This window comes from Aptenodytes patagonicus, chromosome 6 (genome assembly GCF_965638725.1).
Source record: "Aptenodytes patagonicus chromosome 6, bAptPat1.pri.cur, whole genome shotgun sequence".
NCBI classification, from domain to species: Eukaryota; Metazoa; Chordata; class Aves; order Sphenisciformes; family Spheniscidae; genus Aptenodytes; species Aptenodytes patagonicus.
The window spans coordinates 30,619,619-30,634,681 of NC_134954.1; the positions used below are offsets into that span (position 1 = coordinate 30,619,619).

At 54.8% G+C, this 15,063-nt stretch overlaps 1 protein-coding gene across 2 annotated transcripts; it reads right to left on the reverse strand.

Annotated features, from left to right (window-relative positions):
• Positions 1-238: 238 nt before the first annotated feature.
• PTTG1IP (PTTG1 interacting protein) lies at positions 239-10,217 on the reverse strand. Of its 2 annotated transcripts, none has more exons than XM_076341859.1 (7): positions 10,130-10,217; positions 7,249-7,301; positions 6,201-6,309; positions 3,225-3,327; positions 3,052-3,117; positions 2,578-2,624; positions 239-1,023 (listed from the first exon to the last, which is right to left on the reverse strand). In XM_076341859.1, exons 1-7 carry the CDS (start codon positions 10,206-10,208, stop codon positions 980-982), a joined length of 501 nt encoding a protein of 166 aa, XP_076197974.1. In that variant the 5' UTR covers positions 10,209-10,217; the 3' UTR covers positions 239-979. The 2 variants fall into 2 exon arrangements, with proteins under 2 accessions (XP_076197974.1, XP_076197975.1); XM_076341860.1 differs by lacking the exon at positions 10,130-10,217 and adding an exon at positions 8,157-8,472.
• Between the last annotated feature and the right edge of the window lie 4,846 nt (positions 10,218-15,063).

Sequence of the window (15,063 nt, forward strand, 5' to 3'; positions counted from 1 at the left end):
GAGAGCAGTGTTACTCCCACCACCCAGCTTTTCCTAACAACTGAACATCTCCATGAGCAGACTCCCCCTTTCAAGCCCAGCAGAGTTCAAGGCAGCCTTGCTTCTGCCTCACTCAGCCACCCCATCAGAGCCTGACAAGCCGGGGCCATGAGGGCCATGTAACAGTGACAACTCCATCAGCCATCACTGCCAACCCATACCTGATGTGGAAGCAGAATTAAACTCTTTCAGACTGGGATAGTAATCACATCAGTTTAATATAGAGTCAACATTTTGTAAAGGCATCTGAATCATTCAGTATTGCTATCAGCTGTGGCCATCAAGCCCAGGAGACCACCTTTCTGGAAAGGCACAGAGGTAGGAGAGTTGGGGCATTTCCCCAGATTAGTTGCAAGTGAGAACATGCACATGGGACCTTCCTCCTGGAGGCCCGAGATAACCAGAAACTTGTGCTTTTTGAAAGGAATGCTAATGTGCTGGGACAAGTACAGGCACCTGGAGTAACAGCCAAGGCCTCCTGCTGACTGACAAGTCAAGAAACTCTTGCTGGCTTCTGCCTATACTAAAAGAAAAAAAAGAAAGAAGGGGGTGGACAAAAGAGCCTGGCTCTGTGTGTGTGAAGGGTATTTGGTGAGGCAGGAGCAAGAAAGATGCATAAGGTTGCTTTTGCCCTTGGCCAGAGACAAGGGCTGTTATTTGCATTGCTTTGGACTCCATTACCACCCCAGGGTGAGTGAGGAGAAACCTGTTCTCTGGTATTGCCACCATGTTTTCCTGCATCAGCAGAGCAAGAGCAAAGCTCTGGAGCAAACTGAGCATCTGGAGTGGAGACAATAGTGTCACCAAGCATTTGGCTCATCTTCTGTGGCAGCTGAAGCGGGAAGTGGCACCACTGTGGTCTCCTTGTGGCAGGGGAAGCGTGGAGTCCTGCGGCTCTGTGGGAAGGCACTGTTCACTGGGATGGGCAGGTCCGGAGGTGCTAATTCTCAAATTTTGCATAAGGGTTCTCTTCCTTAAACAGGCCTAGAAGAGGAGATAGATTAATTCAGACAGCAGCAGCCATGCCAGTCACAGCCAGCAAGAAACCTAGTTCTTGGTTACAGCTCTTTGTCATTCATGCTTCATCCAGCCTCCTGTCCTGCAGTCCTTCCGAAAGACCTGCTCTTACTCGAGCCGTGCATGCAGTCAGCACTATTTCACTCTCCTCCTCTACACAGGAGGAGAGATCCATTAAGAAGCTTGACCTGATGGCAAACTCCTCTCCCAGGCACACCATATAAAGTCCAGGTAAAGCAGCATGACTGATCTTCCAGAGCACCCCTTCTGCACGCTCCTTCTGTTGGACTGGACTCAGAAGCAGAGAGCCCCAAATTAAATTCAAGCCATTCTTAGACCTGCTCCTGCATCCACAGACTGAGAGACAGCAGAGCAAGGATACAGGGCTGACTTCTGGGCCAGTGACAAGCCCCCATGCCACTCTCTTGACTGCTTTCCCAGCCCCAGCCCAACACTTTTGAGGAGGAACAGCCAGAAAGGATGATATTGCAAACTCTGCAGTCAGGCTGCAGCGAGACAGAGCCCTGGCATGGCAAGTCAGTCCTGGAGCACAGCTCTTCCACTTCCACAAAGTGCTTCCCCCACCAAGTGCTCCTTCAGGCACAGCTTTGCCCGCTCTTCCTCCCTGACAGGAGCCAGCCCAGCCAGAGACCCCCAGATCTCCTGCCCCACCTGGACCTGCAGTGGGCAGCAGCTGCAGGCAGAGGAGAGATCTCCAGCTTTCCCTACAGCCCCACCTAAAGCCAGAGACCACTATGCTCAGTGTGCATGAGCCCAACTGCTCCCTGCTCCACAGCCACCCTGGGAGAGCCCCTGGCAGCCCTGACAGCCAGGCAGGAGAGTCCCCTCCACCAGTTCTGAGCAACTGGCTGCTCACCCCCTTCTTCCCAGGCTGCTGTCCCTCTCAGGTAGGTCCCCACCTGCCCTAGGACCATGGGACTTACCTGAAGGACAGTCCAGCCCCAGGAGGGAAGCTGTGCACTCCCAGAACTCAGGGGACTGAGCCACCTCTCTGGGAATTGCTGGCCAGCACAGAGGACCAGCTCTGTGGTCGGGCTGGTGCCTGCTCTGTGCTCCTGCAGCTGTGGGCACCCGGGCTCCCACCTGGCCCCCCACCCCAGGCTGTTGGCCACTCTGTGACCATAGGGCTGCCGGAGGGCCATGCCTGAAGGGCAGCAGCATTACGTCTGGTGCTGTGTCTACCAGCTTCTGCATCTCCCCTCCAGTGAAGCCCCAGCAGCTTCTCCAATGTGGTGAGTTTGGAGAACACAGGTCCCAGGGAGTGTTAAACACTCCCTTTTCCCTGCCCAAGAGGAGCAGCACTTGTGTGGGGTCACACACTGAGCATCTCTACTCTTGCTCCCAGAGGGCAAGAGAGCAATTCACTGAGACAGGGGAAGCAGAGACTGTGTTTTCCCTGCTGGCTAGGTCTCCTCTGCAGCTGTAACCATAGGAAGGAACACAGTTACTGAGGCTGCTCGATCTAAAGCTTAGTTTGAATCACTTGCGTCAGCACTGTACCATATTTTCTTCGGATTTCATCATGCCGTGATTTCATCTCTGCTCTCCTGCAAGAAGCAAACAGAAAAACCACAAGTCAGTGACTGGCGATACAAAACCAAGCAAGAGGAGCTACAGCTTCTTGCTTCTTCCCAACCCAGGGACCTCCAGGCTGCCAGATTTGCTCAGCCCCCCGCCAGCCACCTCCCCACCTCCTGGAGGCACTGGGGACCACCAGAGCCCACACATGTCAGCAGCCCTCAGGGAGTCAGAAACACAACACCGTTGTGATACTGCATCCATGAGTCACCCCAGAAAGATGTTGCTCACAAGGTTTATGTTCATGCCAAGGTTGAAGCAGCCACTGACTGCACATGTCAAGCCCCACATGCCTCGTGGCATCACGTTTTGACAGTACAGACAGGAGCCAAATCATTCTGCAGCCTGAGGCAGTGTGGCTCACTCAGAGGAGCAGGGGCTGCAGGGCGACCTCACCTCTCCTCCTGCCGCACCCGCCTCTTCTCCCGCTCCCTGGCTGCTCTCTCATCATCCTTGTCTGGCCTGACAGACAGAAGAGCCCATTAGCGGCACTCAGCACTCAGTTCTGCAACAGCATGTGGTTGCATGTGAGCTACTCCGAGAAAACAGCGAACCCCTCTGATACTTACTTTTTGCTCTTTTTCTTACAACAGCAGCAGCAGCAGACCCCCAACATGATAAGGATCATTCCTCCCACCACAGACATCGCAATGATCAGGGCTTCAAAGTTCACTAAAGGATTTGACAAAACACATTTAGCACACAAATACATGGCTGCCTGGAGTTACAATATTTACAAGTATACAGCTACTGTCACCAGCAGCTTCAGTCACTGGGCTGGAGCCATGCATAACAGCCTGGAAAAGCAAGATGGACATCGTTACCTATAGGTATACCAAGCGTTGGCATCAGCACGTACACACCAACTGAGTATATGTAGCTGCTAAATATAGCACTCAGTTACTGGCTATGAAAAAAGGCAAAACCAAATGCACTCAGGTCAAACTCCTCCGGCAGAAACAGGAGCAAAGCTACCTTTATCACTAATCCAGGTGAACAGTAACCCATCAAGGGAAAAAAAACCTGGAGGCTTCAGCGCTGAGGAGCAACCTCCAACAGGCCACAGCTGGCACTGGAGTTATTGCCCACAGGAGCCAGCTTCAGAAGTCATCTAAGATAAGATGACAGTGGACTGGAGGCACTTATGGGTGTCTGGAGTCCTTGGGCAAGAGACAAAGTGAGACAAGATCCATTGGGATTTATCAGCTTGGGACCAGCAGTGCTGCTGAAGCAGCTGAAGGCGGAGGGCTGCTTCATGCACCCCACCATCATGTCTCCCCAGGGCTTGGGGGATCTGTTTGCCCATGCCCATAAAACCCACTGGGACATGGTAGTGAAGCAGCAGCCTTGAGCCCTGGCCCCAGGGAGGCAGTCATCCTACTCTGCTCCTGCAGTAATAGCAGTAGAGACACCAGCCAAAATGGACATATCTAGACATCACCTGAAACCCTTTGCAACAAAAAGGGATTTCTTCCAAGAATGATTCAGACTGTTCAGAGACTTGGACCTGTGGAAATACTTGTTTAGGAGCCACTTCACACACAGCAGCCAAGTTACAGAAATCCTAGTGCACCTGAGCCTTCTCAGAGCACTTCTGATCCCCTCTTCTCCATGCAGCTCGGACTGTGAGCCCAGTGGAAAGCCTGAGCACCACACGTGGTGCATTTCAGAAGATGCCTGCCTGTCCCCTCGCTGCAGGGACTCAGTGGTAGCAAGCTAACTGGGGTGCTCCAGGCTGAGCTGACTCCACTGCTGAAGTTGCTTTCAAAGCCTCCAGCTCCTGCTCCCAGTGGAGAGCTTCATCACTGCCAACAACTGTGCCATCTGACTCTCAAATCATCCTGTGTCCCTACCCAGGCTATCATTGCAAGCACCATGCAAGGAATGTGGTTCCAGATACCAACCACAGATAGCTGCTATGGCCTAGCAGGTCACCAGTGAGACTAGAATTCAGCAAGCCACCAGCTTGCGGACACTTGCGTTTGTCCCCACAGGTAGGCTCACGCAGCCTCTCCAGCAGTCACCCAGCAGCAGGGAGGCCTGCAGGTCCATGTTCCCAGTAAGGCTTTGAGAAAGATGGTATTTGAGACCTGACTGTCCACGGCACTGTCTTGCCTCAGAGCAATGTGAAGCTTTTGCTGACTGCACTGCGACAGACCCACGGAGTCATGTAGGGGACAGCCTAACAGCCAAGGATGAGAAGTCAGCCCAGTGGGGGTGAGACAAACCCAAACAGGCTCTTCAGCTCAAAAAGGAGTTTCTCCACCAGCACATCTGTATTGGTGCTTCTGAAACATCGACTTTCAGGGTGAGCCTGGGGTTCAGATCACCCCTTCCCACAGAGAGATCCATGACAGAGCACCAGGCACTCCTCCACCTGATGATAAAGGCTTAAGTCACACACACCAAAAATGCAGACTCATTTAAGAGCTAATCTCCCACAGGACTAATCTCCTCTAAAGCGAGTTTTGCAAGCTAAGGAATGTGTTCTTCTATAATGAAACCTTTTGTGAAGCTACTCACATACAAACTAGTATTTCAAGGTCTTACACAAGTTTCAGAAAAGCATACTGTAGTGCTCACAAAGAGGAGATTCTTTCTCCACAAGGAATGGGAGCAGTTTTAACTCTCTTGTGGGTAGAGAGCCCACCCTCAAGCACAGTAGATGTCAGGTGACCACAATTCAACTCCAAGTTCCCCATCAAGGGGACAGGTGAGAGAAATCAAGCCCCAGCTTGCTTCCTAGCACCCCAGCCCCCAAAAGCTGGGTCCTGTCTGAGCATGAGCATGCACCAAGCTTGGTCTAAACAAGACACTAATTTCTCCAGAAACCCACCCGGAAACAGAGAACCAAGGAGGAAAGGCAGCCAACAGTCAGCTGTCAGCCAGAAAAAGCTCCCAGAGGTGACCTGGCCGCAGTACAGCTTATGCAGGGCTAGTTTTGGAAGAGGGTATTTTCTCAGGTGGATAAGAGCTGAGCAGGACCACAGCATGCTCAGCACTAGAAGCCCGCGCAGGCCTCCAGAGAAGTTACCTCACTTCTAGTTCCAAGAGCCCCCATGAATTTTAAGAGCCTGCCTGGGACAGCAGCCACACCGCTGAAGGTGAAGAGCCAGAAGCCGTGCAAGGAATGATGCACAGCGTGCAGAGGAAAGTGCTGCCGAAGAGTCAGACACTGGCGTGCACACTTTGAGCACTGGGAAGGTTTGGATGGGCAGCTGCCCACAGAGCACCTTCAACTCTCGATCCTAGGTGCTGGCCACATGTGGAAGCCTCCATCACATCAAAGCATGAGGCATGTATTTAGAATAGCTAAAGCCCCACAGGTCCTTCTTGCCAGAAGGCAGGGACTGCTCACGCTCTGCTTTCTCGCCCACACTTCAGGAAGTTTGGAGAACCCTGATTGACTTCAGCATGTCATTGCTACACCAGCAGTGAGAAAGGGCGGCAAGGGAAACCTCCCAATATCACTAGCACAAGCGGCAGTCAGTGCCATTTAGCAGCAAGCACTAAATGCAGTCATCGCTTGAGTGTGATCCACTTACCCCAGCAGACTCCCCAGCGCGCAGAGCGGAGCTCACAGAGGTCAGCCGGGGGGAGGACTCTTCGGACAGGGTACTCCACGCACCTCCCACTGCTGGCACACCACAGGCACTGGGACACAGGAACCAGGCAGCACAGTGTTACTGGTGCATGACAGTGCTGCCAGTTAGCCATGCTCTGCTTTGTTAGCCGCAGCAACAGGGCCACCACTGCCTGCTCCCAAGGGCCAGGTACCACCCAGCAGCAACAGGATGTATTAGTTGTGTTCAGTCAGCATGGGCTGATCAGGCTTGCCTGCACCAGGAGAGGCAGGCGAGGGGAGTGTAGATTTCTAGAGCAAGTAAAGATGCTGAGAACCCTTCTCCTGGCTTGCATGATGGTAGTAATCACCAAATCCTTCCTGTTTATGCCATGCAGCATTTTTGGGACAAGAAGAAAGCCTTTGAGACAAGCCACTCAACACAGAGCTGATGAGCAGGAGAGGTCTGTGTGTGCCCTCACTAGTCTTTCCCAGCCAGACTACCTGCAGCAGCTTTGCACCCTCCTCTCCTGGTGGCTCCAACCCCCAACGCCAGCATTTGGCTGGGTTTGGTCAAACTGGTTATGGCTGTCAGCTGTGAGATCACACTCAAGTTCAAGTTTGCTGATATCAGAGATAAGGCAGTGGAGGTTGGCAGGACCCAGGTACGCACCCTGCATCCACCCAGTGCCATGGCACCCACAGACTGGTGGAGGGGCAGCTTGACCAGCCAGTCCAGCCCTCTCAGCTCCTTCACTGTGCGCGTCTCCCATCCATGAGGAGGAGCTCCATTACTCGACTCGAAAAGCATACAACAAAACCCAAGCAGTTTCTAGCAACCTCTTCCCAGAGCACCAAGGGGTGTTTGCCCCCTCACCGTCATGGGTGGGTGGCATTTGCAGTGTGTTCAGGACAAGGGCAGGGGAGCAGCCCCCCTTCCAGGAGGGAAACTGCTCCGTAACAGCCCCACAAAGCTCACGCTATGTTTTCAGGCATCGTGAGACGTTGGGAGTTTTACTGCTGCTACTTACAGTGACATTTTTCAGACATTCCTCACAGCTCCTGTTCGTATACTGGCGACAACCTACAGGAAGGAAAAAAGACACCCGAGTACTCTGAAGAGCCTCTTAGTGGTTTAAAACTCTGGGCTCCTCAGAGCCTGCTCCTGCCCGCTGCTTTGCCTACTCCAGGAGGCAGTCACTCCCATCAGACCAGCAGCAATGCAGTGTAATGCTGCTGCAAGAGCTGCCAGCTTCAAAACACACCTGGTGTCACAGTGGGAGGCCCAAATGCAAATGGGAGTCATTTGCCTTGCCCACGCTGACCCAAAGACCCAAGCTGTGAGTTCCTTTCCCTGAGTCTTATTTCCCTAAAAGCCTGAGCATCTGCTGTGGCCGGCAGGCAGCGGGACAGCTGGGGGACACAGCTGGGGTTGGTCCAGAGGGACCCTGCAAGGATGAGGACAAGCATTGGGCAGGAAGTGCAGTCCCATATCACTGGATGACAGAGCAGCTCAAGCAAACAAGCCCCAGACAAGGAAGTTACTACCAGGAAAAGCAGAAGCAGAGGAGCACAAGGCAGGACACGGTCCCTGCAGGAGCCCGTACCCTGCCCCAGCCAATTCATCCAAACCCTCCTTCAGCAGGAAACACTCCAGGTGACGGAAGCAGCACCGCAGCTGAAATCTGCACCCATGTTCAGAAACTGTTTCCACCCCCATTTGGCAGAGGAAGGCCCCTGCTCTATAGACACAGGTGGCTCTTGGCACCAGTGCCACCATGGACAATGGCATCCCCAGGGGATGCAGGTTAGCTGGGTGGGGGGAACAGATCAGGTCTGAACAGAGGACAAGGTAGCCCAGTCCAGCCGCCTTCCTGGGCTTCCCTGCAGCTCCCGGCAGCGCTAGCTCTTCAGGAAAGTCTTCCTACAGGATACTCACCTGCCATTTCATTGGTATGCTCCCCCAGATCCTCAGGAAGCGTGGTTTGCCAGCCCTTGAGAATCAGCCATTTCAACCTCACCCCTGCCTAAAGAATCTAAGCATCAGCCTGTTTGACTGTGGTTTTAAAAAAAAAAAAAAAAAAACACAAAAACCACACAACAGAACAAACCAACTAATTTGCCTGACTACTCAGTAACTGGTGGAAGAAGAATCACTGCTTTGCAGCACCTTAATCAGGAAAAAAAATCAGTCCCAGAGGTGCTTGTTTTCCACACTCACAAGCAGCAAAGCTGCATTTTCTCTCTCCAGCTGGCAGGAACCCTCAGCTGTGACCCACTGTCAACAGTCACATGCTCTGCACAGCCCTCCAAACAACTGGGCAATTTATTAACATAACTCGGATAAGGGTGTTTACACATGGGCCTGGAAAGGCCGAGATTGCAGATTTTAAACACTCTAGGAAGCTGTGTCTTCCCCGTTTTTCCAACCAAGGCCAGAAAAGCATCACAGCGCCTGTGCTGCCCCTGAGACTGTTTGCTTACAAGGAGGCACAAAACAGCCCTCTCGCACCGCAGGAGGCCATCAGCGGGCAAAAGGAGAACCTGCAGTTTTAACTGAGCTTCCTACTGATGCTCTGCTTGCCACTGGGGTGTCCCCTCTCCTGGCACCCCCAGCTGGGGTTCATCCTCTGAGCCATTAAGTCAATGCCACCCTTACAGCTGCATGGGAATGGGCCATTTCCAGGACCTTGCAGCCCTTCAGGATTGGGGTTTTGTCTGAACACCCAATCTCAGGGGACTAGCCCACTCGCACAGGAAGCACCGCAGTCCTTGGGGACAGAGGTGGGAAAGCAGCTCTTGCTGTGCTCTAGCAGGAGGCTTCTAAGCCTCCTGGATACTGCTTTTGCCACTTGGCTACAAGAGATGTGAAGTTAATGGCTTGGGGCAGAAGGAAGACAGTACATGCTGGTCCTCAGTCTCCTCCTCAGTCTCCTCCCAACCAGAGCCACCATGCAGCCATCAAAAGGCTGGTCATCACGTGGAGACTAGTTCCTCACTCAGAAGAGTGGGCAGACTTCTTGGGACACCCCTGAAGGGGGCTGTCCCCACCCTTTGCTAGAGCTTCTCCTCTACCTGGCATGGCACCCATGGGGCTATGCTACATCCTCCACCCAGCAAGGAGAAGCAGTCAGCCACCCACTGCTCCTCACCCGGATCTGACAGCACCCATCTTCTTCCTGGTCTGAAGCTCTCAGCCTGAAGCTCCCCCAGCCAGTCTCCCCTGTCCTGAAGGAGGATCTCCTCCAAAGGGCCATCAGTGGGTGCCTGGTTGCCCAGCAAGTCCCCCCTGCCCAGGACAGGTACCCAACTCCCACCTGAGACCTGGCTGAGCCATTAGCATCACTAAATGCACAGTTACTTTGCAGCGGCAGCTGGAAAAGTGGCAAGTAAAGCCTCTCTTCCAGACCTCAGAGGTGCCCCATCCTGCACAGGATCACACCCTACAGAGCTCCCAGCAAGGATGGGACCTGCCCTCCCGGCTTCCACTGCCCGTCCCCATCCTGAGTGGCCACAGGGCCCTGGCCAGCAGCCACCCTGTGCGCAGTGCACGCCTGGAGTGCAGCCCATGGGGCAACAGCCTGCACCAGGCTGCTTCATGCACCAGACATCCTGCAAAAGTGGGGTCCAAAGTAACTGCAAAGCCATGAGTTTTGGGTGCTCTGCGAGGAGTACTTGCTGCCAGGATCTGCTCCCCACACTCATCCCCATCCCCTGCGGCGCGGTGGGAAGCACCCAGCAGGGCCGGGACCGCAGGGCTCAGCCGATCACAGGGCTCAGAGCCCCCGGTTCCGACGGGAAGGGAGCGCCAGGGGGTGTCACGGTGCCGGGGCGGGCACCCACCCCGCTGGGACCGGCAGAGCCTGTCCGGGACCCCACCAGCGCCGAGACCGGGGCCGGGGCCGCGCTTACCTCCCGCCACGTCCTGCGCGGCGGCGGCTGGCAGCAGCGCTAGGGCCAGGGCGGCGCAGAGCTGGAGCGCCGGTGCCATGGCGGAACGGAGCGGGGCGGACCGGAGCCGGCTGGGGCGGGCGCCGCCGCCTATGTAGGGCCGAGCGCGGGGGCGGGCCGGGGGCAGCTCCTCCCGCCCCGTCCCTGGCGGCCTCCGAGGGACGGAGCGCACGGAGCCAGCGGCGACCGAGGAGCCGGCTGGAGGAGAAGGAAGAACCGTGGGGCCAGAGGCACGCTGGTGCGGTCGCTGGAGGAGTTGCCTGCCCGGTTATCCCTCCCCGCAAAGCGGGCGGAGAGCCCCCCGGGGCTGCCGGAGCCCACCGAGGCGGGAAACCGCCCGCCGCCCCCCGCGCAGCCCCGGGCCCGGCCGCAGGAGGGGGCCAGACCCCCGCGGGAGGAGGAGCTCCCGGCGAGAGGCTGCGGAGGCACCTGCCCTCCCGAGAAACCCTCCGGGTTTGGATAGTGCCAGCCCGAACGGAGACCCTTCTCCTGCCCCCTGCGCAAACGGACCCCCAAAGGGTCCCCAGGATCCCCTTCCCTCACTGTTACATCAACCTTTGTAGCATGAAAGTGCATTAACTTTGTTAATGTATACATTAGTTCACATGATACACTGCGATGTAATGAGGTAGTGGAATTTTACTGGAGGCTTTGGTATTGTTCATGCTTAAGTAAAACAAACTAAAGGACAGCCCGGCCCTGAAAAGAAGGACTTTGCTTCTGGGAAGCTTAGAGTGGTCCATGAAGGATAAAGAACAGCTTTATCCCTGGGACAACCATGATAACGCCAGCATCCCAGCACCTCTGACACATCTTTGAAACCCTCCCAGCATTGTCTGTGGCGTCACAGATCAGTAACTCGAGCAAGACTGACTCCAGGGACGCCTGGATCAATAGACAAGCAGCAAGAATGCTGCAGAAATAGAGTGGCTTTGCAAAGTTTTACTGTGATTAGCAATTGGTAGCGTGGGTGTTAGTGATTAGTCCAATCGTGTTGTACCTGAACATTTGAAGGGTGTAAGAATCCTGTGTAAAACCACATTTGGGGTGCCCCAGTTTGGCTGGGACACTGCATGCACATGAATAAATATTCATCGTTGTAATTCTATGCTTTGCATCCCAGCCTCTCTCCTCGGTCGGCATGGGCCAGCTGCGAATGTTTGTGTCACCTGGGGCATTGGGATCTCCCTGCTGGGCAAAGCAAGAAGCCTGCTGGCCTCGAGCCCACATGTTCAACATTTGAGAACTAAGAAGCTGCATCAATATAAACGGGGATTTTCACATGCTGTAGGTCAAGAATACAGCTGAGTGCTTTCCTGTGCTGGAGCCAAATAGCTCCGCACCACTTGATTCGTGCCCAGCAATGCAGAGAACCCAAAAGAAATGGGTTTCCAACTGTCACTGCGAGGAGAGTTGTGATGCTGCCTGTGTGGGGCTGCTTTGGGACCTGGTTTTACTGCAGATCCCTTGGGAATGGGGTAAGAGTATCACTACAGGCACGTGGGCTTCTTGGCAGCAGCAGGGCAAAACCGCTGTTTCCCATAAGTGTGCCTGTCCCAGCTTGCAATCCTGCACCTGGCTCCCCGTGGGTAGCACGGGGTGCTGTATCCCCACCGGCTGCTGCTTCCCTGCTCTGCAGTGATGGCTGAAGCCACTATCCCTTGAAGCCAGGTGGGCATTGGGCTCCAGCATAAAGGCATGCTCAGGCCAGGCTGATTCAGAACAAGACCAAACTTTTTCAGGCAGACACGTGGCTGCAAATCCCCAGAGAGTGTCACATCCTGACACCATCAGCCCATGCCTATCACGCCTCCGAAACGCACCTTGCCCCCCTTGAGGTGCAGGCAGGAGCAGGCAGCCTGGCACGGGCAGAGGGATCGGGAGACACAAGCTACCCCTGCACTGGCGCTGTGGCCAGGCGCACCCTCAGGATCCTGTGGAGGGACTAAGCACTGTGTGGCTGTTTCTCTGTGGCACTGTACACAAGTACTCTGTACTTGGCACTGGTGAGGCCGCACCTCGAATACTGTGTTCAGTTTTGGGCCCCTCACTACAAGAAAGACATTGGGGTGCTGGAGCATGTCCAAAGAAGGGCAACGAAGCTGGTGAAGGGTCTAGAGCACAAGTCTTATGAGGAGCGGCTGAGGGAACTGGGGTTGTTTAGCCTGGAGAAAAGGAGGCTGAGGGGAGACCTTATTGCTCTCTACAACTACCTGAAAGGAGGTTGTAGCGAGGTGGGTACCGGTCTCTTCTCCCAAGTAAAAAGCAATACGACAAAAGGAAATGGCCTCAAGTTGCGCCAGAGGAGGTTTAGATTGGATATTAGGAAAAATTTCTTCACCGAAAGGGTTGTCAAGCACTGGAACAGGCTGCCCAGGGAAGTGGTGCAGTCACCATCCCTGGAGGTATTTAAAAGACGTGTAGACGTGGCGCTTAGGGACATGGTTTAGTGGTGGACTTGGCAGTGCTAGGTTAACAGTTGGAATCAATGATCTTAAAGGTCATTTCCAACCTAAACGATTCTATGATTCTATGTAAACTGTCCAAGTTGTTCGTGGCTGACTGATTTCAGCCATGGGGCAGGCATGGGGCAGTGTGAAGGAGCCCCTGGGCCAGAGGCAGCCGGCAGTGCTGGAGATGCACTGCAGAGCTGAGCGTGGGTGCTGAGGGCAGAGCTCTGGCTTGGTGAATAACTAACTCCCCAGCATGGAGGCAGTTTGGGGAGAAGGAAGAAAATGCATTTTGGATTGCCCTAAACTAAATTAAGAAGATGCCTAATATTTTTCAGCAAAATGGAGAACAAAACCTGAAGAAAGCAATCCCATAGCTTAAGCAGGCAGCATCACTGGCCGCCCCTGCCACCACCAGCTTCATTGTGGAGCTCATTGTCCATCTGCTCTGAAAGCTTCGCTCTCCCTGCCATGTTCCTGTTGTCCTTGAGAGCCAGATGGGCTGGCCACTGGTGACAGAGCTCCTGCAGGCTGGGAGAGTAAATAAACAATAGCATTAGGTCAGCCAAACCGTGGGATGTGGGGACTGAGCCATGGGAGACGTGTGATGCAGAGGAGGGAACGGACCTCTCTTGATTTTGCCACTGCAGGAGAGCGCTCTGACGCCAGGAGCCACCTCTTGCAGGTGGTTCAGGTTTTGGCAGCTCCTCAGGAGAAACATGGGGCTCTTTGCATGTTAGCGGGGACTCAGGGACTGCCGAAAAGACATGGGACCTGTGTGTTTGTTCCTCCAAAAGCAGCTGGCACTTGAGGCTGGGCAGGCCCTGGCATCGCTCCAGCATCAGCAGGCCCAGGGAAGTCTCTCTGAAGCCACCTCCTGGGCTGGAGGCAGCTCTTTCACACTTGCTGAGCAATGCCCTGACACCAGAGCCACTGCTGGACTGCTTGGGAGGCTGGAGGAAGCATTCCCCAAACTATTTCTGTTTGCAAAGTGCCTCGTTTGTTTGTCCTGGGTTCATTAATGAAGCAACACTTGGGGTACGGAGCATCCTGGCAGCACAGGCAAGGACCTGGAGTGAGCACCCGTGGGCGGGCACCTGGGCAATGAGAGCAGGCAAGGTGCCAACGGGCAAGCCGGGGAGACCAAAACGCGGCTCTAATCCTGTTCCCTCTCCTTATTTGTCTCTGAAGGGTATTTTCAAACCCTTCAAGATGGCCTCAAGTGGTTTCCAAGGCGACAGTGCTAAAGTCATCACTGCCATGGAAACCCTCTCTTTGGCATAATATAAATATTTCCCTTGAAGGAGGCTGGATGAGTGGGCGATGTGCTATTTTCTAGCACTCCCTGGCTGCAACAGGACAATCTCCAGGAGACGGGGGGGGCCAGGGAGGATAAAATTAGCTCACCGTGCCAGCCAGGGATGAAAAGGGGCAACTGACAGCATTTTGGTGCAAAAACTGGGCTTGTTTGTGTCAGCGGGGTCCAAATGAAAAAGATTTACTCTGCAGGGCGAAAAAGAAAAAAAAAGAGGAAAAAAAAGTAAGGTTGAAAATAGTCACTTTTTCTTGTCCTTCTTCAAAGTTTTCCCTTTAGTCCCAGCCCCACATCCCCTCTGGTCAGCACAGGCAGAGCAATCCTGTAGCACCCTCGGTGCTGGGCCAAAGACAGCTGAAACTGAGCCAGCCTCTCCCGGGAGCATGTGCGTGGCCGAGGTGCTTCACTTTGCTTTTAATTGCCTCCTTTCTGTCTCATCAACTCACCAACACCTTCACTTGAGCCCGGGGAGAGGTGTCTGCCTGCAGCCCTGAGCATTGGCGGTGGAGCAGGAACCCCCGAAACACCCCCTGTGCTGCGGTGTTTCCCAAACCGGGTCTGCCTGCGAGGGCGGTGGCTCTGCCATGGGCCCCAGCTCATTGACCCCTCCGGCCCCCTGCCCACCTGGGCTCCTCTGGCCGCACCGTGCTCAGCACCAGGGCACATCTCCAAAGAGGGGCTGCCGGCATGCCCAGTGCCCTGCACAGCAGGGACGCCCCGGCAGACCCCTGTCCCCCGGCATGTGGCTGTCCCCACTGCCACCCCGCTGTGCTGGCTCTTGTCAGCCATCGGCCAGGGGGGGATTTCCGAGCTGCCGTGGGAGATCCTGGTGTGGCAGAGTGCGTGTTTTCCTAAACACAGATGTCTGCATTCATCACCGGGGCTGAGCGGAGCAGAGGTGCCGGGAGCGCGATGGGAGCTGGGGACAAGGCATCTGCAGAGCCCGTCTCTGCCCAGGCTGGCACGGAGGCGTAAACACCGCCTGTCCCCTGAGCAGATGGCTCCTCTCACATCCACGCTCCAGGCAGATACCAAAGGGCTTTCCTAACAAATAAAACCCCCACTGAACGCAGGCACGTTCCCAGGCCTGGAGCAGCGCTTCTCACTTTCCTGGAAGAAGGGGATGCTCT

Excerpts from the sequence above, each read along its gene's own strand:
- PTTG1IP (XM_076341859.1), bottom strand. The coding sequence starts at position 10,208 with ATGGCACCGGCGCTCCAGCTCTGCGCCGCCCTGGCCCTAGCGCTGCTG. Across the intron at positions 3,328-6,200 it reads GCGCTGGGGAGTCTGCTGGG|TGAACTTTGAAGCCCTGATC; the intron begins GTAAGTGGATCA and ends CAAATCCTTTAG. Across the intron at positions 1,024-2,577 it reads TGAAATCCGAAGAAAATATG|GCCTGTTTAAGGAAGAGAAC; the intron begins GTACAGTGCTGA and ends CTCCTCTTCTAG.